Source organism: Saccoglossus kowalevskii, chromosome 1 (genome assembly GCF_978046115.1).
Source record: "Saccoglossus kowalevskii chromosome 1, keSacKowa6.1, whole genome shotgun sequence".
Lineage (NCBI taxonomy): Eukaryota > Metazoa > Hemichordata > Enteropneusta > Harrimaniidae > Saccoglossus > Saccoglossus kowalevskii.
Window position 1 is genome coordinate 11559631 of NC_140641.1, and position 20920 is coordinate 11580550.

Here is a 20920-nt window from a genome sequence, read left to right on the forward strand (position 1 = left end):
TCCCATGATGTTAAACAAACACCTCAAACAATCAACCAGAATGAAACGTTATCAACAAACTTTTATTTCCTTTAAAATTGATAAGTATCAGAATCTGTTCCCATTATAAGTTACCTTCTATCACATTAATTGGCAAGTATGGCAGTAAGGTTATACACAGTGTCACAAGTAAGGCATGTAATTTTCTTTTTCTGTAAATTAATTCTATCTATAACATATTCAACAATTCATCTATTTACAAATTAAAAGCATCACAATTATTTTAATTTACAAGCTTTCTTTATGTAATCACCTAACTGTAAATTGAAAGCTGCATTTTAGCCATATTAAAAAATATTCCCAAGAATATAAGATATAAAAACTTGAAGTTGTACATGAAAGTATGTACGAGCAAACCCACTTACAAATAAAACTGCCCCATGCATACAAAGGAGTGCATCAGTTGAGAAATATATTAGCAAAAAAACACAACAACAAATGTTGCTAGTTTCAAGATATCAGTACATGTACCATATATACAAAAGACATTAATGGAATTCATTAGGGCAGACAAATGAATGAAGTTAAAATTAATCAGATACTGAAAAATCAAATAAAGTGACCAAATAAACTGAATTTTTCATAATTAAATATACAAATTGTGAACTACAATAAATAATAAAATGTCTACAAGTTTCAAATATTGTGTAATAACACACAAATTCATAAAATATATAATAAATAATAATATAATATTCAATAAATAATATATCTATGTATATAAAATCTTGAGGAGTCGTATATTGTACAGAGTAATGAATCAAGGCATAACTGATGTACTGATAGGCAGTACTGTATTGTACATGTGATGACAATGAACACCACTAAATAGAAATTTACATAATTATGCAAATATATACTAAAATATTCAGCAAACTGGAAGTGCTCTTAATATTTAATTGAAAATGTTAGTTTGTACAATGTTTCTTTATAATTTACAACTCAATGTACAACAAGCAATAGAAGATTATTGACAAATATACATCAACTTACTGTTCTGAAAGCATGTGCAATAGAGAGAAAAACCTTGCATGAAATGGCACTCATTGTTACTACTAAGAGCGTTTCTTAGTATAAAAGTATTAAACAATCTCAAGCCATGACATAAACTTGACATCTTCTTTTGATGATTCTATCTAAAGACAGTTTAGTTGGCCCTGTTGCGAGTGGGTTCCTCTTGTTTGGTGTGTCAGTCGGTGAGGGAGTTGGAGACTCGTATCTAGCAGGTAGACTGTAAGTACTTCCTGAAGATCTGCAATAATATAACTAGTGATTAGTAAATCCTGTTGAATGAATCGCTGACTACCCCATTACCGGCATACAGGTCTGTGAGATACTGTGTCAATATGGTAACTAATAATCAGGCTGTGTTATTCTGGAAAACAGCCTGTAACATGAGTTCCAATTGCTTGCCTAACAAGTGAGACTTGAAAGGGATTTAAATAGGAAGTTAGTAAAATGTAGTGGAAGGTGTACAGTGGCGGCCATAAACAAGTGGTCGTATCTTTAAAGCCAATCAAATTTTAATCAAACTGATTAAGCATGTACAGCTTACGCAACTGTACAAGATTTGGAAATTAACCGTACAAACCATGCTCTAACCTATCCACAAAAATAAATTGTGAAATAACTGCTCACCTAATCCCTGGAGAGTAAAAATGACTTCTGACCATAGCAGCTGACTGTGTATGATAGGGATCATTACTTATGGAATGCGACCTATGACTGGAATATGGTATTTTCCTCTCAAGGTAAGGACTGCCATATGTTGCTGTATCTGGATGCAACCCTTTACGACTTCGCATTTTACTGTCAATCAATGGCGATGCATTGGTAGATAAAGGTGCAGTATATTGTAGTTTAAGTTTCATATGCTGACCAATCTGTCAAATAACAACAATTCATTATTTTGTTGAGTCTCTAGAAATGCATGCAAGTATCAATTCTTATCCAGTCAACAAAACCAGCAACATAGATACTAACTCAAGTTATAGCAGTGAATTGTAAGCTATACTGCATATGGCCCATAACCCATACAAGTGAAGCACGGAAACAGAGCCTTAAAATAGATACAGATACACACAGGTGGACAGGCGTGCAATGACAAGTGTGACTATGGTCGGTCATATTTCAATGATTCACTTTAGTTGTGCACTTCTATTATATACGCTTATAAAACACTACTTCACTTCACTTTTCAGCATGATTTGACCTGAAACAACATCTTTTGACCTAACAAGTCTTTCATTAACCAATCAAAATGATGTGTCAAAATGACAAAGTTTTCAGATTGTTGACGAAGTAATTTTTTTATTGCAGTGCAAAATATTAAAATGCGATCTGTTAAGCACAGATTTTGATGAGAAAACAGCAATTTTTTTCCTCAAAAACTGGTGATTCACAATTTGTGAATGGTAAACTAAGTTTGGAGGAAGTATTTAAACACCTTTCAGGGTCGACAACAGGTCATGTCGTAGGATAGTTTACTCGCTCACACCCCATTCATGATAGTCTCAATGGTCATGATTATTCCGAGAAGTAAAATGATGTCCAATGACCAGACAACTGTACTAAGCAAAATTTTAATGCAACTTTTTACACGCATATTTTCATAAATGCCCAGTAAAAACACCATGGGTCTATAATCAGGGATAGGCTTATACTCGGAGAGGGGCTTATGATCAGGGAAGAACCTTCACAAAATCTCATTGGACCAAAGTATGCAGATTCACTTAAACATTAAAAAAAATCATCATGAAAATTGTACAATGAAATCAGATAAATAACTTACCTCAAATACTCCAGGATTCAAAGCTTGAAAACCAACATTAAAAGTAAGAGTAGATCCCGTTTGGCAGTAACCAGTTGACGAATAAGGTTCATGACATATCACAGAATTTGTAATGGCATCCATGCAGCTAGTATTCACATCTGAAATAAGTCACAACTTATTATTGTAATTTATTATACAACTGTATGTAGTTATTGTCAACAGCTTTGGAGCAGTGCAAATAATACTCTGTGTATCTGAATATTAATCCTACCACAATTGTTATCTGACCTACTTTTTAATTTTGTATTGAACATACATAATTCAATATTTGCCTTGCAAAAACTGATATTAATATATAATATAAAAAACATGAAAATATAAAAAGATTATTGTATGCGATGGTTTGAAAAACTATCAACGAGATAATAATAAACTGACACATAAAACATTAAATTTTCCAATCTTGCATGTGATGTAATTTTGCAGGTACAAAGCATTATATTTTGCATTTTCAATAAATTCCAGCTTTTATTAGTACACCGACTGGGTATGTGCAGCACTCAATGTGAAATAATTAGGATAGCAGCAAGCAGTGAACTTTATTGTGCAACACCAATGTTCACGTTTTTAAATTTTGTGATTTTTGCAAATAACTAAATTAACATAATATGACATAGCCTTCAAGTGTTTTAATGTAAAATTGTGGACACTACAAGCATGGACAGACAGATGCAGAATGAACTGTAGAACAGGAAAGATAAATATATAAATACCGGTATAGCTATATTTAATTTAACCAAAAACATGACAATTGAAGTCTCTATAGCCAAATGGTGTTGCATAAATCAACACAAGATATTAGATCTTACTAATGTGCGACACAAGGCTATATCTATATTCATTTGATTATAATTAAGATCTATGCAAATCCAAATTAATTTTTGTATTCCCAGTGGTGTACAGTGTTGCAGGAGACATGCTCACATTGTACTGAAAAATTGTGGGTGGTGTTAATAATTTCAAATTGCATACAGATATAAGGTGAGGTGCTTATCACAGGGAGTCACTAACAAAATAGCCATCAGATGGCCATTTTGAGTTTAATCTGAAGTACAAAATAATGTCCAATGTATGTACCAAGTTTGAAGGAAATCTCATACATAACGCAGATCAAGTTCCGGAATGACAGTAATGCTTCATTCTGAAAAAATTGTCGCCATTTGGCAATCTTGATTATGATCACAAAACATATGTATCAACAGATATATGATGTTTGTATTAAGGTTGGAATAGAGATGCAGGTCGGCCTTCACAGAAATGACGACCAAACACATGTGAATATTTAACGGTTAAACATAATATACTATACTGCTAAAGAATATCTGCATTATCGCATGAACCGAAAAAAATGACACACATTAACAGTACAGCTTTGAGTTGAATCCATTTTTTACCTTCTTTTTTCTCTTCTTTATTATCAGGATTCCATAATAGTTTAACACTGATAAAATCTTGCAAGTTGTTGAGGACAGTATACGTCACATTAAAACTGCAACAGAAAATAAAAAATTTGGGATAGATTAATATAAGGCGTGTTTGTATGCAAAATAAATGTCTGACCATTTACCTTATCTAATGATCTACGACAGCAGGACAGGTACCTGTATGAACTTTCACCTTATATGACAGCAGGACAGGTACCTGTATGAACTTTCACCTTATATGACAGCAGGACAGGTGTCTGTATGAACTTTCACCTTATATGGCAGCAGGACAGGTATGTGTATGAACTTTCACCTTATATGACAGCAGGACAGGTACCTGTATGAACTTTCACCTTATATGACAGCAGGACAGGTACCTGTATGAACTTTCACCTTATATGACAGCAAGACAGGTATGTGTATGAACTTTCACCTTATATGACAGCAGGACAGGTACCTGTATGAACTTTCACCTTATATGACAACAGGACAGGTACCTGTATGAACTTTCACCTTATATGACAGCAAGACAGGTATGTGTATGAACTTTCACCTTATATGACAGCAGGACAGGTACCTGTATGAACTTTCACCTTATATGACAGCAGGACAGGTACCTGTATGAACTTTCACCTTATATGACAGCAGGACAGGTACCTGTATGAACTTTCACCTTATATGACAGCAGGACAGGTACCTGTATGAATTTTCACATTATATGACAGCAGGACAGGTACCTGTATGAACTTTCACCTTATATGACAGCAGGACAGATGGCAGCAGGACAGATGACATACAGTATAGACAAGTGAATATTCAATGACTGACATTTCACATGGAGATGATTATGAAAACCTGTCTATAGATAACAACTAGTGTTGATATGTTACATACCTTTTTCCTACGGTGATTGGTGAATCACATGAGGCTGACATGACAAGGGATGGTAGATTTATTTTAATTCTAGGTAATTTGTAATGAGTGATAATGACTTCACTGTTTAACTGTGATGATGTACTCCATGATAATGCCAATAATAATGGTACTTCAAAACTCTGTGATGAACAGAAAATGCTTACTAATTAACGTTGACGTGAAAGTCGTCGTGGAGAGCGAGTTCAACGTGTGGTATTGCGTCGTATGTGAGATGAAAGGAATATGGTGACCTCATACACTCAGTTGAACATCATAATGTTGTCATTGTACGTTATAGCAATGTATAGCGTGCTGAAAGCCTCCACAAATAGCCAAAATGATTGAATAATAATTGGTGTCAGTGGTTGATGTGTTACAACGTCGGTCCATTGCACCATGCTGCATATAGCAAAGATTTGACACATTGCGTGAAAGCCTCCACAAATTGAATGGGAAAAATTTGCATCATCATATAATGTGTTAAACCACCAAGGCATGCATTAGTGGCAGGTGTTGACGAACTAACAAATGATGCATACACAGTGTCCTTGATTTACTAGCCAGGTCAGCTGGTGACCCAAACATTCCTATAATCCAGTTTTTTCTCGACAAACACCTCCCCAAGCTAGCGACAGCTGTGCCAATTTTGTGTTCAAAGCAATAATTTGTTTTTATTTGATATATGTCTACAGCATTTCACAATGAAAACACTAGAAATCTAAAATGTACATCAGTTACAGCAGTATTGCAGCACATTGCTATATCAACAAGACATTGTTTTTTTGTGTTTTTTTTTTAAATATGTGCACATCAAAACTCTTGTGTATTGTTCTGAATCTATAACTCACCTCTGTATTTTCATGATTTGCATAATTCCTAATATGAACACGAAATACAACACAATGTTTTTCCAAGGGCTTCAATGTGATTGGCAGCTGACAGCTCCTGGATGTTACCATGGAAATTGAGTTGACATCTAAATATTTCGACACTCTCCTGACAGAAGAAGTGAAATGAATAATATTGACACGGTCGGTGAAATGAACGGATTTAGTTATTACCGTGGTCACCATATGTTCTATAATAACACAGAGTAAAGAGTATCTCAATATGTCCTCAGACTGTAACTGTCAATGTTGTACTGTGTGTACCTGTAGTGCATACACATACATTGTAGTATCACCATTTTACAAATCAGTGCTACATGTATACAGTGTAGTGATCAATTAAGGCTTAAAAAAAAAAAAAAATAATTCTGCTTCTCGTATCATTTGAAAATGAGGTTGGGTGGAATGGTTTTTTTTTAATTTTTTATTTTTGACAAAACTTAGGAGAGATAGTAGATCACTGATGCAAGACAAACAGTGACACTTTGAACAAAATGAGAGGTATTTTTACTGTGGATTAAACTCAACTTCTTGCCATTCGCATTGACAAGAAACTGTGTAAAATAATGTGACAAATCTGTTAAGGTGGTGCAGACTTTTAATTTTAATTTTCGTAATAATTCATGGTGGTCAGAATTATCAGAAAATGCTAAATCTCAGCTAAACAAACATACATAATCCATTTCCAAATGGCAATAGAAAACAATAGATCAATGTTCTGCAAAAAATATACCGTTATATGTATAGACTGGTGTGTACAAATGTATGTGTGTAGAAAGTACATGTACACTTGTTGAATGATGTCATTAATTATGCAAATTGCATCCATAAATTTGGTAAAAGCTACGAAAGTTTACTTTGGCATTTAAAGAGTTTATACAAGAAACTTTATCCAGTTTTAACCCCCCCCCCCCCCGGTTTGATTTGTTGATTTAATCTAGTTATAAAAAGGGAGAAATAAAAAAAATAATCCCAAAACAAGGTAATCTGCAGTGAATAGTCACAATTTTGCATAAACAGTCAGGAAATATAGCACACTGAGTGGAGTCAATAGTATTGGTTATACTGCGTTTTGCATTTGAGAACTTGGGTGAAACATAACAATGTACATATATTAAGGTATAAACATTGGCTTATCATATCATGCTGATAAAGACAAGTTTCAATGATAAGATTCTGTTTTTTTATTTTAAAATAATTCTGACTTATAGAGGCAAGGAATAAACTGAATTTTCTCCAGTGGTCTAGACCAATATATGCAACTATTTATTATTTTCTATAAATACATACACATAAATAGTAAATATTTCAAGCTAAAAAAAATAGCAAATAAAATAAACTCCTCAATATTCAACTCAGCTAAGGTCAGCAGAGAGTATAGTAATTGAATATAGAGAAGTTAAAATATAATATCTGAAGTTAGGAAATTGAATTACTGTACGTCATGGCACATATATGTATGTATAGTTTACAAATAACACATTAGTAGATAAATATTCAATATTGCTAGATGACTTGAGCAATGGTTCTTTATTGATAGCTTAGATATTTAATGCATAGATCAAAATATCTAGCTATTACTGAATAATGACAACTATTACCAAATATTTTCTAATATACATTGTATCATATGTATCGGTTCAAGCTTTTATTAACTCGTAACATTGCTAGGTTTTTGTATGTATAGATATATAATAATATTACTTGTATTTTCTAATTGAGCTATACTAGATGAATTAGGGTTGGTAACCATCAACAACAACTTGATTAAAACCAGGTGAACATCTACCTTTTCAAAAAAAAAAAAAAAAAAAAAAAAACATTTTTGCCCACCAAAATCCTACCAAAAGGTCTCCCAAAGTTTCATAGTTAACAAAAACTTCTCAAACTTAACTCTGGAACCCTAACACATCTTTAGTTTAGAACAAGCCATGCATGGCACAGTTACCAAATTTAAGATATATAGTTTTGTTTATAGTAATATAGCTGGAATATAACCATGTCAGGAATATGATTTTTTAACATTAAAATGATTGACATTTGTATCTGATCGTCAAACAAGTACTTGTCCATATTGAGAGATATTGCTCTGGAACAGCATTTAAATCAGCCATTTTGAATACATGTATATATATATATATATAACATGATGTAAAACGAATATCAAAGCATTTAGGAGATATGGCTCAAGAAGCCCAATCATTAAAACAAAATGGCCGCCAGTCAGCCATTTTGAATTCAATCTGAAAAATAAAATGAAGTGCATCAGGAACCCGTAATGTCTAATGTATGTACCAAGTTTGAACGAAATCCATCCATAAATGCCAGAAATGCTTGATATTTGATGATTTTTTAGCACAAAAATGACCACCATTCGGCCATTTTGAATAGGACCGTCAAACCAATATATCTGTTTATCTACGACATGATGTATAATGAATATTTAAAATTTGAATATAATCAGTCAAAACAAGTCTGAGATATGTGTCTAGAAGCCCATTCATTAAAACAAAATGGCCGCCAGACAGCCATTGTGAATCCAATCTGAAAAATAAATGATGTGCATTAGGAACCTGTAATGTCTAATATATGTACCAAGTTTGAACGAAATCCATCCATTAATGCCAGAAATGCTTGATATTTGATGATTTTTGTAGCACAAAAATGGTCACCATTTGGCCATCTTGAATAGGATCATCAAACCAATATATCTGTCTATCTATGACATGATGTATAATGAATATTTGAAAATTTGAACATAATCAGTGAAAGCAAGTCAGAGATATGGCACGAGAACCACATTCATTAAAACAAAATGGCCGCCAGTCGGCCATTTTGAATCTTATCTGAAAAAACAAAATTATTTGTATCAAGGTCCCATAATATCTAATGTATATACAAAGTTTGAACAAAGTCCATCTGTAAACAGCCGAGAAATGCTGGATTTTTATGATTTTTTAGTACAAAAATGGCCGCCATTCAGCCATCTTGAATCAGATCGTAAAACAAAATGATTTTCATCAAGGTCCTATAATGTTCAACGTATATACAAGGTTTGAACAAAATCCATCTGTGAATAGCCAGGAAATGCTTGATTTTGATGATTTTTAGCACAAAAATGGCCGCCATTCGGCCATCTTGAATTAGATCATGAAACATATTGATGTGCATAAGTATAATATCATGTATGATGTATGTGTGAAGTTTGATTGTGATTGGTCCAGGCATTTTTAAGATACAGGTTCGTACGCACACACGGACACACAGAGGTCAAAACATAAGTCCCCGTTTTCCAACTGCGTCCGAACGGGGACTAATAATTTCCTAAACATGTTTTTGAATTCATACTACAGAATCAAATATGTTACATAACATTAAATCTATAACATCAAGTGCAACTTTAATGAGTATTGAGAAGAAGAAGTGAAACAATTTAGGAGGATAACTTTGTACTTACTCCTTATTGATAAAGTTATTTTTGTGAGCACCATCTGGACTAGGAGGTAAGAAATTATCGTTACTGTTTGGCAGAACTTTTAAATTATGAAGAACTAGCACATCTTTAAAGTCGTTAGATACTGTGAACAGAAAACAAGGAAGACAAGGAAATTTGTAAGAAAGTTGCAGCTTTATAGAAAGATTAAAGCATGTTCGTTAGAAAGCATGTTAGATTTCATAAAGATAAGAAAAATGATCTTGTTAGGCATTATACAATGTATAAAAGCAAAACAAAGTTTTAATTTCACGGTTTTCATAATATCAATGGTACCGTATACCTATATTATGTTATTCAAAAGAAAGACAGAATTACACAAATGTGCATTAAAGATAAAGATACGGTTATTTAATTCAGTAATGTTCCTCTTCTTACAGTAATGGGAATAAAACGCAAAGTACAGCAAACATGCAGAAGTGTTGTGCTGTACAGGTTTTATTGCTGTACAATTTTCTTTAGAACAACAAGACTTAAGGGAAAGACATTTATTTGAGTAATTTTATATAAAACTACTTATTTACGACAATATTTACTTTACTTTGTTAATCTACCATGCCTGAACATGGGTGCACAATATCATCTATAATGGGGGTCTGCACTTTCAGTACCAGTAACTATTTTGTAATGTATACAGTTTATGACACAAACTAATAGTTTTAGAAATGATATTTAATAACTTTGGGAATATATTTCAAGACTGTAATTGAGAGATATATTGTAACCCTGGTCTATGCCAATTTTCAGGTATCGTACTCAAAGGGTATTTTTGTAATTCTGATATCTCAGAACACCTCTAATTCAAAAGTAAAATGTTTCTGGTGAAAATGGCTCTTGAACTTTACCCAGTGCTATGAATATTTTGGATCCTTTTTGAATATCTACTAGTTTTTCACAATATGTACATTTTCATTAAAAAAAGGTATTTTGATGATATGTATATTAGCATGGGAAACATAAAGTGTTATCCCATCAAGCACCAGGATTTTGTTCCCATCAAAACATAAGTAGAATAATATATACATTCTATGAATTCATATGTAATTTCTAGATGCTAATTGCTGACTAAAATAAAAAATAATGTCCCACTGGCAACAGGGTTAGATATAATTTGGAAAAAAAAAATGAAAAAAAAATTGTGCAAGATAAAGAAGACAAAAGATGGTTTTAGCACTTAAAGAGTTGAAGCAGTTACGTACCTTTGACAAGAACATATTGCTTTCCCGCCACTGATATATGCCTACACCCCACACATGGCGGCGACAAAAGACTCATTGTGGCATTCACTGTTGATGAAAAACAAAATTTCAGAATAATATTGATTGAAATCATGGGACAATCTATTTAAAATGATACGAACAACTACAACAACATACTAGCACATGTTGTATATGTGCAGAAAACGTCGGGCACAGAGTACGCCATGAGGCAGATGCTGCCGCTCAGCTGACAGTGGAATGCAATCTAAGCATGGACAATTAACTTCTCAAACGAGATAGGATTCACCTTAAATCATAAGTACTGGGTACCGATGATCTATAAATATGTGTGTAATGATCAGCTGGTATGACAGTCACGACCTCGGCTATCATGTACGGGTACAGTGACGAATCACACTGCAGAGAGATTGATATAAGCAAACTGATAGAATGGACAGTCAGCGTAACAGCACGACTGATAGTTTAACCAGAATTGCAAAAAACAAACTGCATTGTTGACCAATAAAAGAGCAGAGGCAAGAACGCATGAATGTTAGGATAGTGCTATTGAGTGAAATCGACCATTAAAGCAGGGTAAAGAGGTTGAGTGGCATTTCTGAAAGAGGTACAAACAATGAATGAATGGTTAGACTTGGCTGGCCGATTATAACATAGTGATGCAGACTAACTGTACATGAACAAAGAATATATTGTCTATATATATAAGCAGGGCAGGCGTACCTTGCATAAATCACTATAAAATGGTCTGCACTCTGTATATACTCGCAAATATTGAGGTAAATCTATGAAACAACACAAATTCAAAATACCTTCTCACTGAGTGACAGACAGATTTGCAATAGGATCAGCAACACACACACGTATGTGCATCTGACTGGATTGTAAATGCAGCTACTGTGCTTAAATATTTTATCACAGTCCCTGCTGTGAAAACACTCCATATCAATGTGCATTCCCCTATTGTGAGTTCATCTCTTATGGTCCATAGAAATAGGATTAAATATACATGCCCCAGGTGACGCATGTTTTCATTGTTAAGTAGGTTTATTGTTTAGCCGCAGTAAATACACCATGTGTGATTGAAAAAAAAAAGGTGAATAATTTATTACTTGTAAGTTCAAGTTTATGGCCAATAAAGAAAAAAATCATAATACATTCCATTGATACATGTAACAAAGACACTGGTGCTATTTACTGCATCTGAAATGTCATTCTTATTACAATACATGTACTAGTATATTTGTAAATATTTGAGTCAATTGGATGTATTGATCAGAATATTATAATATTTTGTTTACCAAAATAAACCTTGCCTGACATCACTTTCAGATATAAGAGGCAAATGCAGAAGGTGGTTCACAAAACAAGGTCATAACATATTCTAACAAGCAGCCTCTCGGCTGAGATAGCTCCGCTGTTATCAATGCACATTTCAATTAAAGAACAAAGATATCATTAGAAAATGAACAATATGTATAGTATCAAAATAATCAGACTTGCGGTTTTCAACAAAAAGTCGAAAATATCACTTTTTACCAAAAATTACAAAAGTATTCATCAAAATTAGAGAATTAAAGATATCATTACAAAATGAACAAATCTGAGAGAGGTCCACATGTAGTACCTATATATGTGATATCAAAGTAATTGCACTTGCGGTTTTTAACAAGAAGTTGAAAATATCACTTTTTACCAAAAATGACAAAAATATTCACCAAAATTAGAGAATTGAAGATATCATCATGAAATGAACAAATCTGAGAGAGGTCTACCCAAGGTACATATACATCAATTATCAAAGCATTCAGGCTTATAGTTTTCAAGAAGAAGTCGAAAAAGTAACACATTGACACGGACGACGGACAATCACTCATATGATAAGCTCAGCTCTGTCGACAGCGGAGCTAATAAAGATTATAGATTATCATAACAAGTTCAAGGCAAAAAGACAAAGATTAATGGCTATATATCCAAAACCTTTATTAAAATTCCAGTAAACATTCTGTGCTTGAACAACATGTGTTAAATTATTAAACACAATTTGAATTTGAATGGTCAGTATACTGTCTATGAATTAACAGACACCAAACTTACATTATCTTTACTATATCACCGTTGTTAATTAAAACTACATTTTGTTCTCGTAAGGGATCAAGCACAGTTAGGCTAAATGGTGTAGTTGCATGTTTTTGTGAAGTTTACTATCCAGAAAGCAAAGAATGCAATGATGTCAAAGAAGTTCTACTGAATAACTTTTAATCATGTGTTTGATGCATTTTTTTTTTCATACATGTATCTTTCAATCCACATATCACTGAGCCATCATGACCTTCCTGGCACTAAATACGTGGCAACAGGCATAAGTAATTTCCATCTCTCTAAATGACTTTACATTCTGCCTGACATTGTACGTATGCATTTGGTACTACAGATTAAATCAGATTACAAAAATATGAAATAAATGAAAAAAACTGGAGGTCATGCGCCTTTATTAAAAAAGTGAGCAGAGAGTATGAATTTCACATTATTGACACCGTTTGATGAGTCATGCTATACATGTATATGTCAATATGCATTACAATTCATGATATTTAGTTAATTTGAACCCCAATCACATACATGCTCCTACTCACAACGATAATTTTATTACACGTAAATTTCATACACAATTTTGTTTTTTATATATTTTTTCACTTTTTTTTATAATTTAACACACATTATAGTATATCTGAAATTAATACTAATTTTACAGTGCTGTGTAATTAAACAAAACTTATAATGTCTATATAATTAATTGTAGTCTGTCTTATGGCTGATCTAATACAATTGCCATGTGTAAACAAGAATAAGAAAGACAAAAACAATCCACCGGGAAATTGTCATAGCAAACTTTAAATCTTACAATACAAGACAAAATAATCACCATAAGAAAGTTATTTTTGATCTGGGGGTAAGGCATGTTATTTTATATTATCCACAAACTGTAGACCATGTATAAAACAAGCCCATGCAAGTCACATGATGCATGCACTGACATGTGTAGAATAATATTAATAAACCATGATTATATAATATGTAAATGCCTTGTGTACTCAACAGTGTATGAAATGAACAGTGCTGTAACTGTAGACAGGTGGGTGAAAGACTGCCCTCTATGGCAAAACAATGATACCCTGATTTTAACACCCTTAATGCTGCTTGCCATTATTTTATTTGGATTATCCTTCAACCCTTTACATCTTAATAATTCAGAGATTAGCTAAGAATATCATTTGATATGCGAGTATCTCTTGTTTACAGTACTCATGGTAAATTGACTGTCTCAATATGAGTGGTGCATATACATGTACATTGTACATATAAATGTAGTACTGTAAAATGACTAATTTTCACTGGGTTAAAATTAAACTGATTTACCATTTCAGGCATATTCAGTGGGTTTTAAATTCACTGTTTTATCATTTAGATAATATGTTCCATGCTAAATTTTGCATATTCACTGGGTTTTAATTTAGCGCATTTTCCAGTCAGCGAAATAAGCTACGGGTAAATTAAAACCCAGTGAATAATTACCCCCTTTACAATAGCAGGTATTTTGACAATTCATATACCTGTATTCTTATAAAACCTTTTCTGACCTCATAACCTTTTCTCCAGGAACACAACATTGTCATAAATTCAAGTTAGATTTAAGGGAGCTTTTATACAATTATGTATTTTAGTGTGTAGGAGCAGGGCAAAATAAATTAACGGTAGTACTAAATGAATTACCCTGGTAGTACAATACACATGACCAGGATTATTGCAATATTTTCTTGAATTAAAATAGGAATATTTTGGTACAAATAATATTAATAGATCACCTAATTGAATGTAACAACTCCCACCCTAGAAAACAATCAAACACCAATTTAAATCTAAAGCAAACAAGAGGTTCAATATATAAACGGTACTTTATAATGAATCATATTCTGTGAGAATTGTGTTATTCTATTTTCTGTTCAATACTTCCACAAGTACAAAAGATTATTGAATTGACTGAAACTTATGACAATTAAATTGTATTTGATAATGACAAAAGATGATATACATGTATACAAAGACATACAGTATGAGAGAAGAGACAGCAAGTAAATGTAGGTCAAGTGGAAACATTTTCAAGTACATTTCACTGTTTGCTATTCAAATTTAATACTTGACCAGCGATGCCAAAGTTAACCAGTGATCATACAGCCACATCAACATCTCATTATTTCAGTTGTTCAAGTTTTTGAAACAAAATTTGGCAAACAAACATCTTTCTGATTTGGGGGAATACATGTACTAATGCAAACATGGGATTCAGAACACTATTTACATCACCATGTTCAATGATATAATAATGTAGATCAATGTGTAAGATTTGTATACATGTGAACTTCTAATGTATCAAAAAAATGAACTGGAAATCAGATGCAAATTTTGCTAGATTTTATTTCACAATTGAAAATAAATACCTAGAAAACAAAAAATTACCGACATGAAACATAACAAAACTTTAGAGCAATAATAAGACTGATATATAGTATACTTTCGATATGGTGTATTATAAATGGTGGAACACACATTTATATCATCAGATACAATAATTGATTGAAAAAACAAACATTTGATTTTGCATAGTGATGATGGCATGTCAACACATGACCAACGTGGTACTGGTATCTACCACTTTAAATTCCACTGCTTTATATGAGTGAGTCATAAACACAAATCTGATGGCATCATAATTACTGTTGTAACTATATGATACAAGAAATATCCCAACTCTGCTTAATACTCTTGCTACGGACAACTTTATTCTGACCTTCTCATCGGCTGTACACATGTGAGTATATATATTGTTCTGGATGTTTAACACAATGGGAGGGTAACATCTGGTACATGTATGTCCCAATTTACATGCAAGTCAGCTCCTGTTATCTCAAGAATATAACATAGCTATCATTCAATGCATTGCATTTTGAAAGTATGAGTTACCGATAGTCTAAATATAGATTTTTTTTTACAAATGACATTATAAACTATACCATGTTGCACATGCATGGTTCTCCAACTGTTCCAATCAATGTTGTACATGTACCTGTCCTAGGCTGGATAAATTTCGATTTTTGGTTCAGCATGTAGTATATTATAGTATATATTTTATTTGACGCCTAAATAATATATTTTGTTACATTATCTGTGGTCAAAAGACATTAAATATAATAAAACACAAGTACACACACGAGAAAAAAGAAAATACATAAATAACTAAAGTCTAAGTAAAATTACTTATAGTAAAATAATATGCTGTCAATAAATTTGCTAGCACTATTGGCAATGAACCCATCTCTCGAACTTAAAATTTCGGTAAACATTTGTTGTTTTGATAGTTTAAGGATACTTTCATTATAAATGCTAACTACATTCAGAAATTCAGTACGTGCATTTGTTATTCCAGTATGGTTACAGTCTAAAAGTGCATGGATTTCATTGCCAATAGCCCCATTGTTACAAAGTTGGCACTTTCTTTCCTCTGGAGGTATCCCTTGATATCAAAGTTTTTCAATTGGTAGGGTATGTGCAGATATCTTAAATTTGGTGAAGCTGGTTCTATGTTGTGCATTTTTTACTTGATTCAAATATGGTTCAAATTTATATGTAGGTTTGAACTGAGTGTATGTATGTAATTTATTGTTTTGGGTTGTTTGGACTGTTGGTAGCCAAACTTTTTCAACATAGATTTCTTTTAATTTTGACTTAAGCAGAGTATTGTCATCAGCATCACCAGTTTTAGTTATCTCCTGTAATTTATGTTCCCATGTATGTTTCATGGGAACAACATTTGCTCTCTCACATTTTGACCCCTGTATTCAATCCTACTTTAAGTTTGACTTATTTTACCTTTGCGCTATTTGGTTATCACACCTTTACTGTGAGCAAACAATGCTCTGGAAATTTGACTCTACTACTATAAATATAATGTACAAATTTTGTGAGTAGCTGGTTAGATTTAGAAAACAAACATAAATGTTTCTCTATTAACACTGTGAAAGTGACACCTAATAAATTTAATTTAACATGTGAGACAGTTTCTCTGAGTTGGAAACTCAAAATTTGTTTATGTTTCTGTCGCAATTCAATTCACATGTGTGACCATGCCCCTACTTTTTGGGTTACACCGTGATATCTGTTTGACATCACAGAAGGATATGTTTATCGCTTTTTGTTTACATTTAGGATTCATACCTTCACGTCACTGTATGTAGGTTTGCATTAGTCACTTGCATACATGTATAACAAATGTATTGAGAGCAGCAGAAAGACTTCATTTGTTGCAATCAACACCACATACACCATGACATGGACAGTGCATTTATTAACAGTGACACCATGAACAGATCATTTGCACCAAGATATCAATTAGACTGGGTCATGGTTGGGTCGCTGATACAGACATTAGAGGACTGAATGAAGCAAGGCATATTTATAAATGGCATGTCTGACAAGAACGTGTATCTGTGTGCCATGATCGAGTTACAACAAATGATCATGAACTGGGAGTACAGAAAAAAAAAGTAAAATTTCATGGACTAGTACCTTATTCAACAAATTTTCTGCTGAAATCCTCCAAAGACATACCAAAATCAGTGGGCAAAAAAGCAGTCAGCAGACAATGTTAAAATCAATATAATCCATGATGGAAAGCAATAAAAATATTAAAAAGAAATACTAAGGTAGTACAATGTAGGAGCTAGTTGTAGCAGACTAGTAGACATTCCAGTCATAAACAGAAACATATTGCTGACATACATGTACCATGAATGATTGCAATCAAACTTTACATATACTAAACATCATTTCATACATGATATTGACATGCATTTGATTTTGGCTGACAGCCAATTAAATATTTTATATAATAGTTTCAATACCCCCAAAATAAAGGTACAAGAAAAATCTCTGAGTAAAACTTTGTCAGTAAGGAAACTTAAACTCAGACTGTTATTTGGTAATGCTTAACTTTTAATAGGGCTTTTACATAATTATTTGAAAATGTAAGGGACAACAAAACAACAGCTAAACACATGTATGGACAATAAAATCATTTTAGCAGAACTCAACATTTTTTTAAACTTTTCAGTACTTCTGTAAAATTTGTATTAGAAGCCGTGGTTTCTGTTAAAGTGGTACAATGCAACAGATGTGATTTTACGGCTACTACCGGTACAATATTAGCAAGTAGTGAACCACATAATGAATTCAATTGATAAAAGTCACCTATTGTAATTACCGTAATTATTAATGATAATGAAAAAGATGTCAGCCACATCCCCTGAAATCCTTGCATGCAACAAGTCACTTTATATATTCAATTCAAATGAGAGCCACCTGATGTTATTTGTCAAAGGTGGATTCAAACCACATTAAATTAATTAATATTTAACTAAGGGTACATGTATCAACAAACAATTCTCTGGTACTGAGATGTTCCAAAACATTTATTTTTCTATTTTTACAGTATATAGGCAGAAAAATAATTGTGAATGACTCTTTTTCAATTAACACATGCACTGACAGACTGGAAATAATTCATTTTTTGTTGCCTAGTATACTAGTGTGGAGAGACAATAAATTACTGACTTAAATTGTACACTCAGACACTATCAGTAACAGATACTGCTATGTTATACATAATTGCTCTAATAGAGATAAACACATTTGACATAAAGAATAAATTGTGGATTTCTGCCAAATAATACTGCTTTTTCTATGTAGATTTTGCAAAGAGATTGCATTGGAGACGGTTTTGTACTTTTAATGTGACAAGACACAAAACAGTTATTCTTGTCATTCTTGTCATGTCTTTTTAGCGAATTTAGCGAGAGAACTGGTTCGCTAATTCAAGAGGTTGCTAATGACTTTATTATAATTTGAAATGGCCGCCAAACAACGTCTTTTTGCTCTACACACACATTGTAAACAACACAAAAAAAAACGTACTGACATGATAAAAGTTAGTAGTACTTAGTAATTTCTGAGTCCAAATATAAAAGGTCAATATTCTGGATGTAATGCAGCAACGATACTCGCTTTTTCAGATCCCTGTTAAATCATTTTTTTATGATGTGAACAGAATCAAATTACACTTGACAGTATTGCTTTGTTTTTATGGAGGCGACAGATAAGTATTGTGAAAACAGGAAATCAACAATGACAAGAGAGATTTGCTAAATCCATATTTCGCTATTACGTCATTTTACCACAATTCGCTAAAATTGCATGTCGCTTTTTCAACATGTTTTACAGTATACATTTATAATAAACAAATGGTACAACAATTTTAACTTGATACTGCTATATACTATAAAACAGATTATTTTAATACTAACATTGTGAGTGGAAATATAAATACAATTCTTGTTGGAATTTGCCATGAATATCACTATACCACAAAAGTAAAGGTTCATTTTCGACATATAAATACATTGTATCAATATTCACCATATGATGGAGTTTTTTCCCACTATCTTTTTATAAAACACTATCGTTTGTATACTAGGTAGTCAGTATTCAGAATGCTACACAATTTTAGGACAATTCCACAGCTGTTGAATGGGGAAACATCTGTTGCTAGCCATGTAAATGTCATGTATCTGATCATGTTTTACTATCTATAAAAACCACCTACCATTGCACTGGATCCCTGAGCTTGCTGCTTTGAGGATGGCCATAGGATCGGACTCCACAAATAACTTTAAATAACCATGCAACTTAAGTGCTTTATCATTGTATTCCGGAGTCCACAGTGAGACTGATATATCCACACTGTTCATCTTAACTGGCAGCCTATCTAACGTCACAGATAGGGGAAAAATTATTGTATCTCCTCCAATCATGATTGGTTTTGCAAGCTAAATAAATGAAAACAGAAACAAAAATATATTTCAAAATTATCACTTTATATTTTTTACTATTATCTGTAACCATTGCCACTCTCTTCGGGGAGTAAGTGTAGATAAATAAGCAAAAAAAAAATTAAAAAAATAACATTAACAAAACAGTCAAAAATGGCTCACAATATGTGCCTTCAAAGAATTCATTTTTATAATTTATAATTTTATTTAATGTTCGTAATTTGCTCTCTTCAACTAAGTGATAGTGCTTCTTTTTTAAGAAAAATATATTATACATATTTATTATTATTTTTATACCAGGGTACTGGTATTAATGTTTTATCTTAAGAGCAAAACTACAAGTACTTCAAATTTAGGTGTTAATTAATTTTTACTTAATACTACTTTACTTTTTACTGTTTCAATATTTAATACAAAAATATTATATTCTTATTCAATACAAACATGAATTCAGTCCATTCAAAACATTCTTACTACTAGTATATGTATATTTGCTTTCATGTTAAACTGTTATGTGTATGCAATGCATCATATCAGATATAAATTTTTAATGATATTAATGCTTAATAATTAATATTTTCACAGAAAGCTCATCATTCTGACCACACCCCCCCCAAAAAAAACATAAAAATAATCATGCTCACCTCGTTTGCCGAGATTTCACTGGTTTTGCAGTATTCCGATAGTGGTTCACATTTCTTGAAGCCATGCTCGTCTTTCCCTGAAATGGCTAGTGCATCGATGTTTGTGTTTGTAACAATATTACCAACTTCGTGGTAAAAACCTGCGTTTGCAGACATGCATAGCGTTTGCATCCGATCGTGCCACGACTGTAAACATTGTTGATTGTCCGAGTTTCCATCGTATTGCGAAACTAAGAGAAAGCGCACAGTTTCGCCGTGATATGCGTATGTTCTTGGCACAATGTTTCGGAAATCAGTCCACTTATCGGGTTTGGAAGAAGGGAAATACAAGAAAAAGTTGCAGTTCATAGACCCATCTTCCGCCATATTGACCTTTCATCTGCGACTGCGTCCAAAAGTTGTGTTGAGTCAATGCTACGATGCTCTTGATTGGTTAACGGAAAACTGAAAAAAAAAGTATTAATGTTATATATAACGTTCATTTAAGCGCATATATTATTATTATCCGAACCTATGCCATATGAAT

At 32.6% G+C, this 20920-nt stretch overlaps 1 protein-coding gene across 1 annotated transcript; it reads right to left on the reverse strand.

Annotated features, from left to right (window-relative positions):
- Positions 1 to 44: 44 nt before the first annotated feature.
- On the reverse strand, positions 45 to 20775 carry LOC102800974 (trafficking protein particle complex subunit 14-like). The gene is made up of 10 exons (XM_078011689.2): positions 20395 to 20775; positions 19525 to 19747; positions 10791 to 10877; positions 9556 to 9676; positions 6060 to 6207; positions 5191 to 5351; positions 4267 to 4361; positions 2831 to 2970; positions 1678 to 1922; positions 45 to 1291 (listed from the first exon to the last, which is right to left on the reverse strand). Exons 1-10 carry the CDS (start codon positions 20758 to 20760, stop codon positions 1132 to 1134), a joined length of 1746 nt encoding a protein of 581 aa, XP_077867815.1. The 5' UTR covers positions 20761 to 20775; the 3' UTR covers positions 45 to 1131.
- Positions 20776 to 20920: the final 145 nt, after the last annotated feature.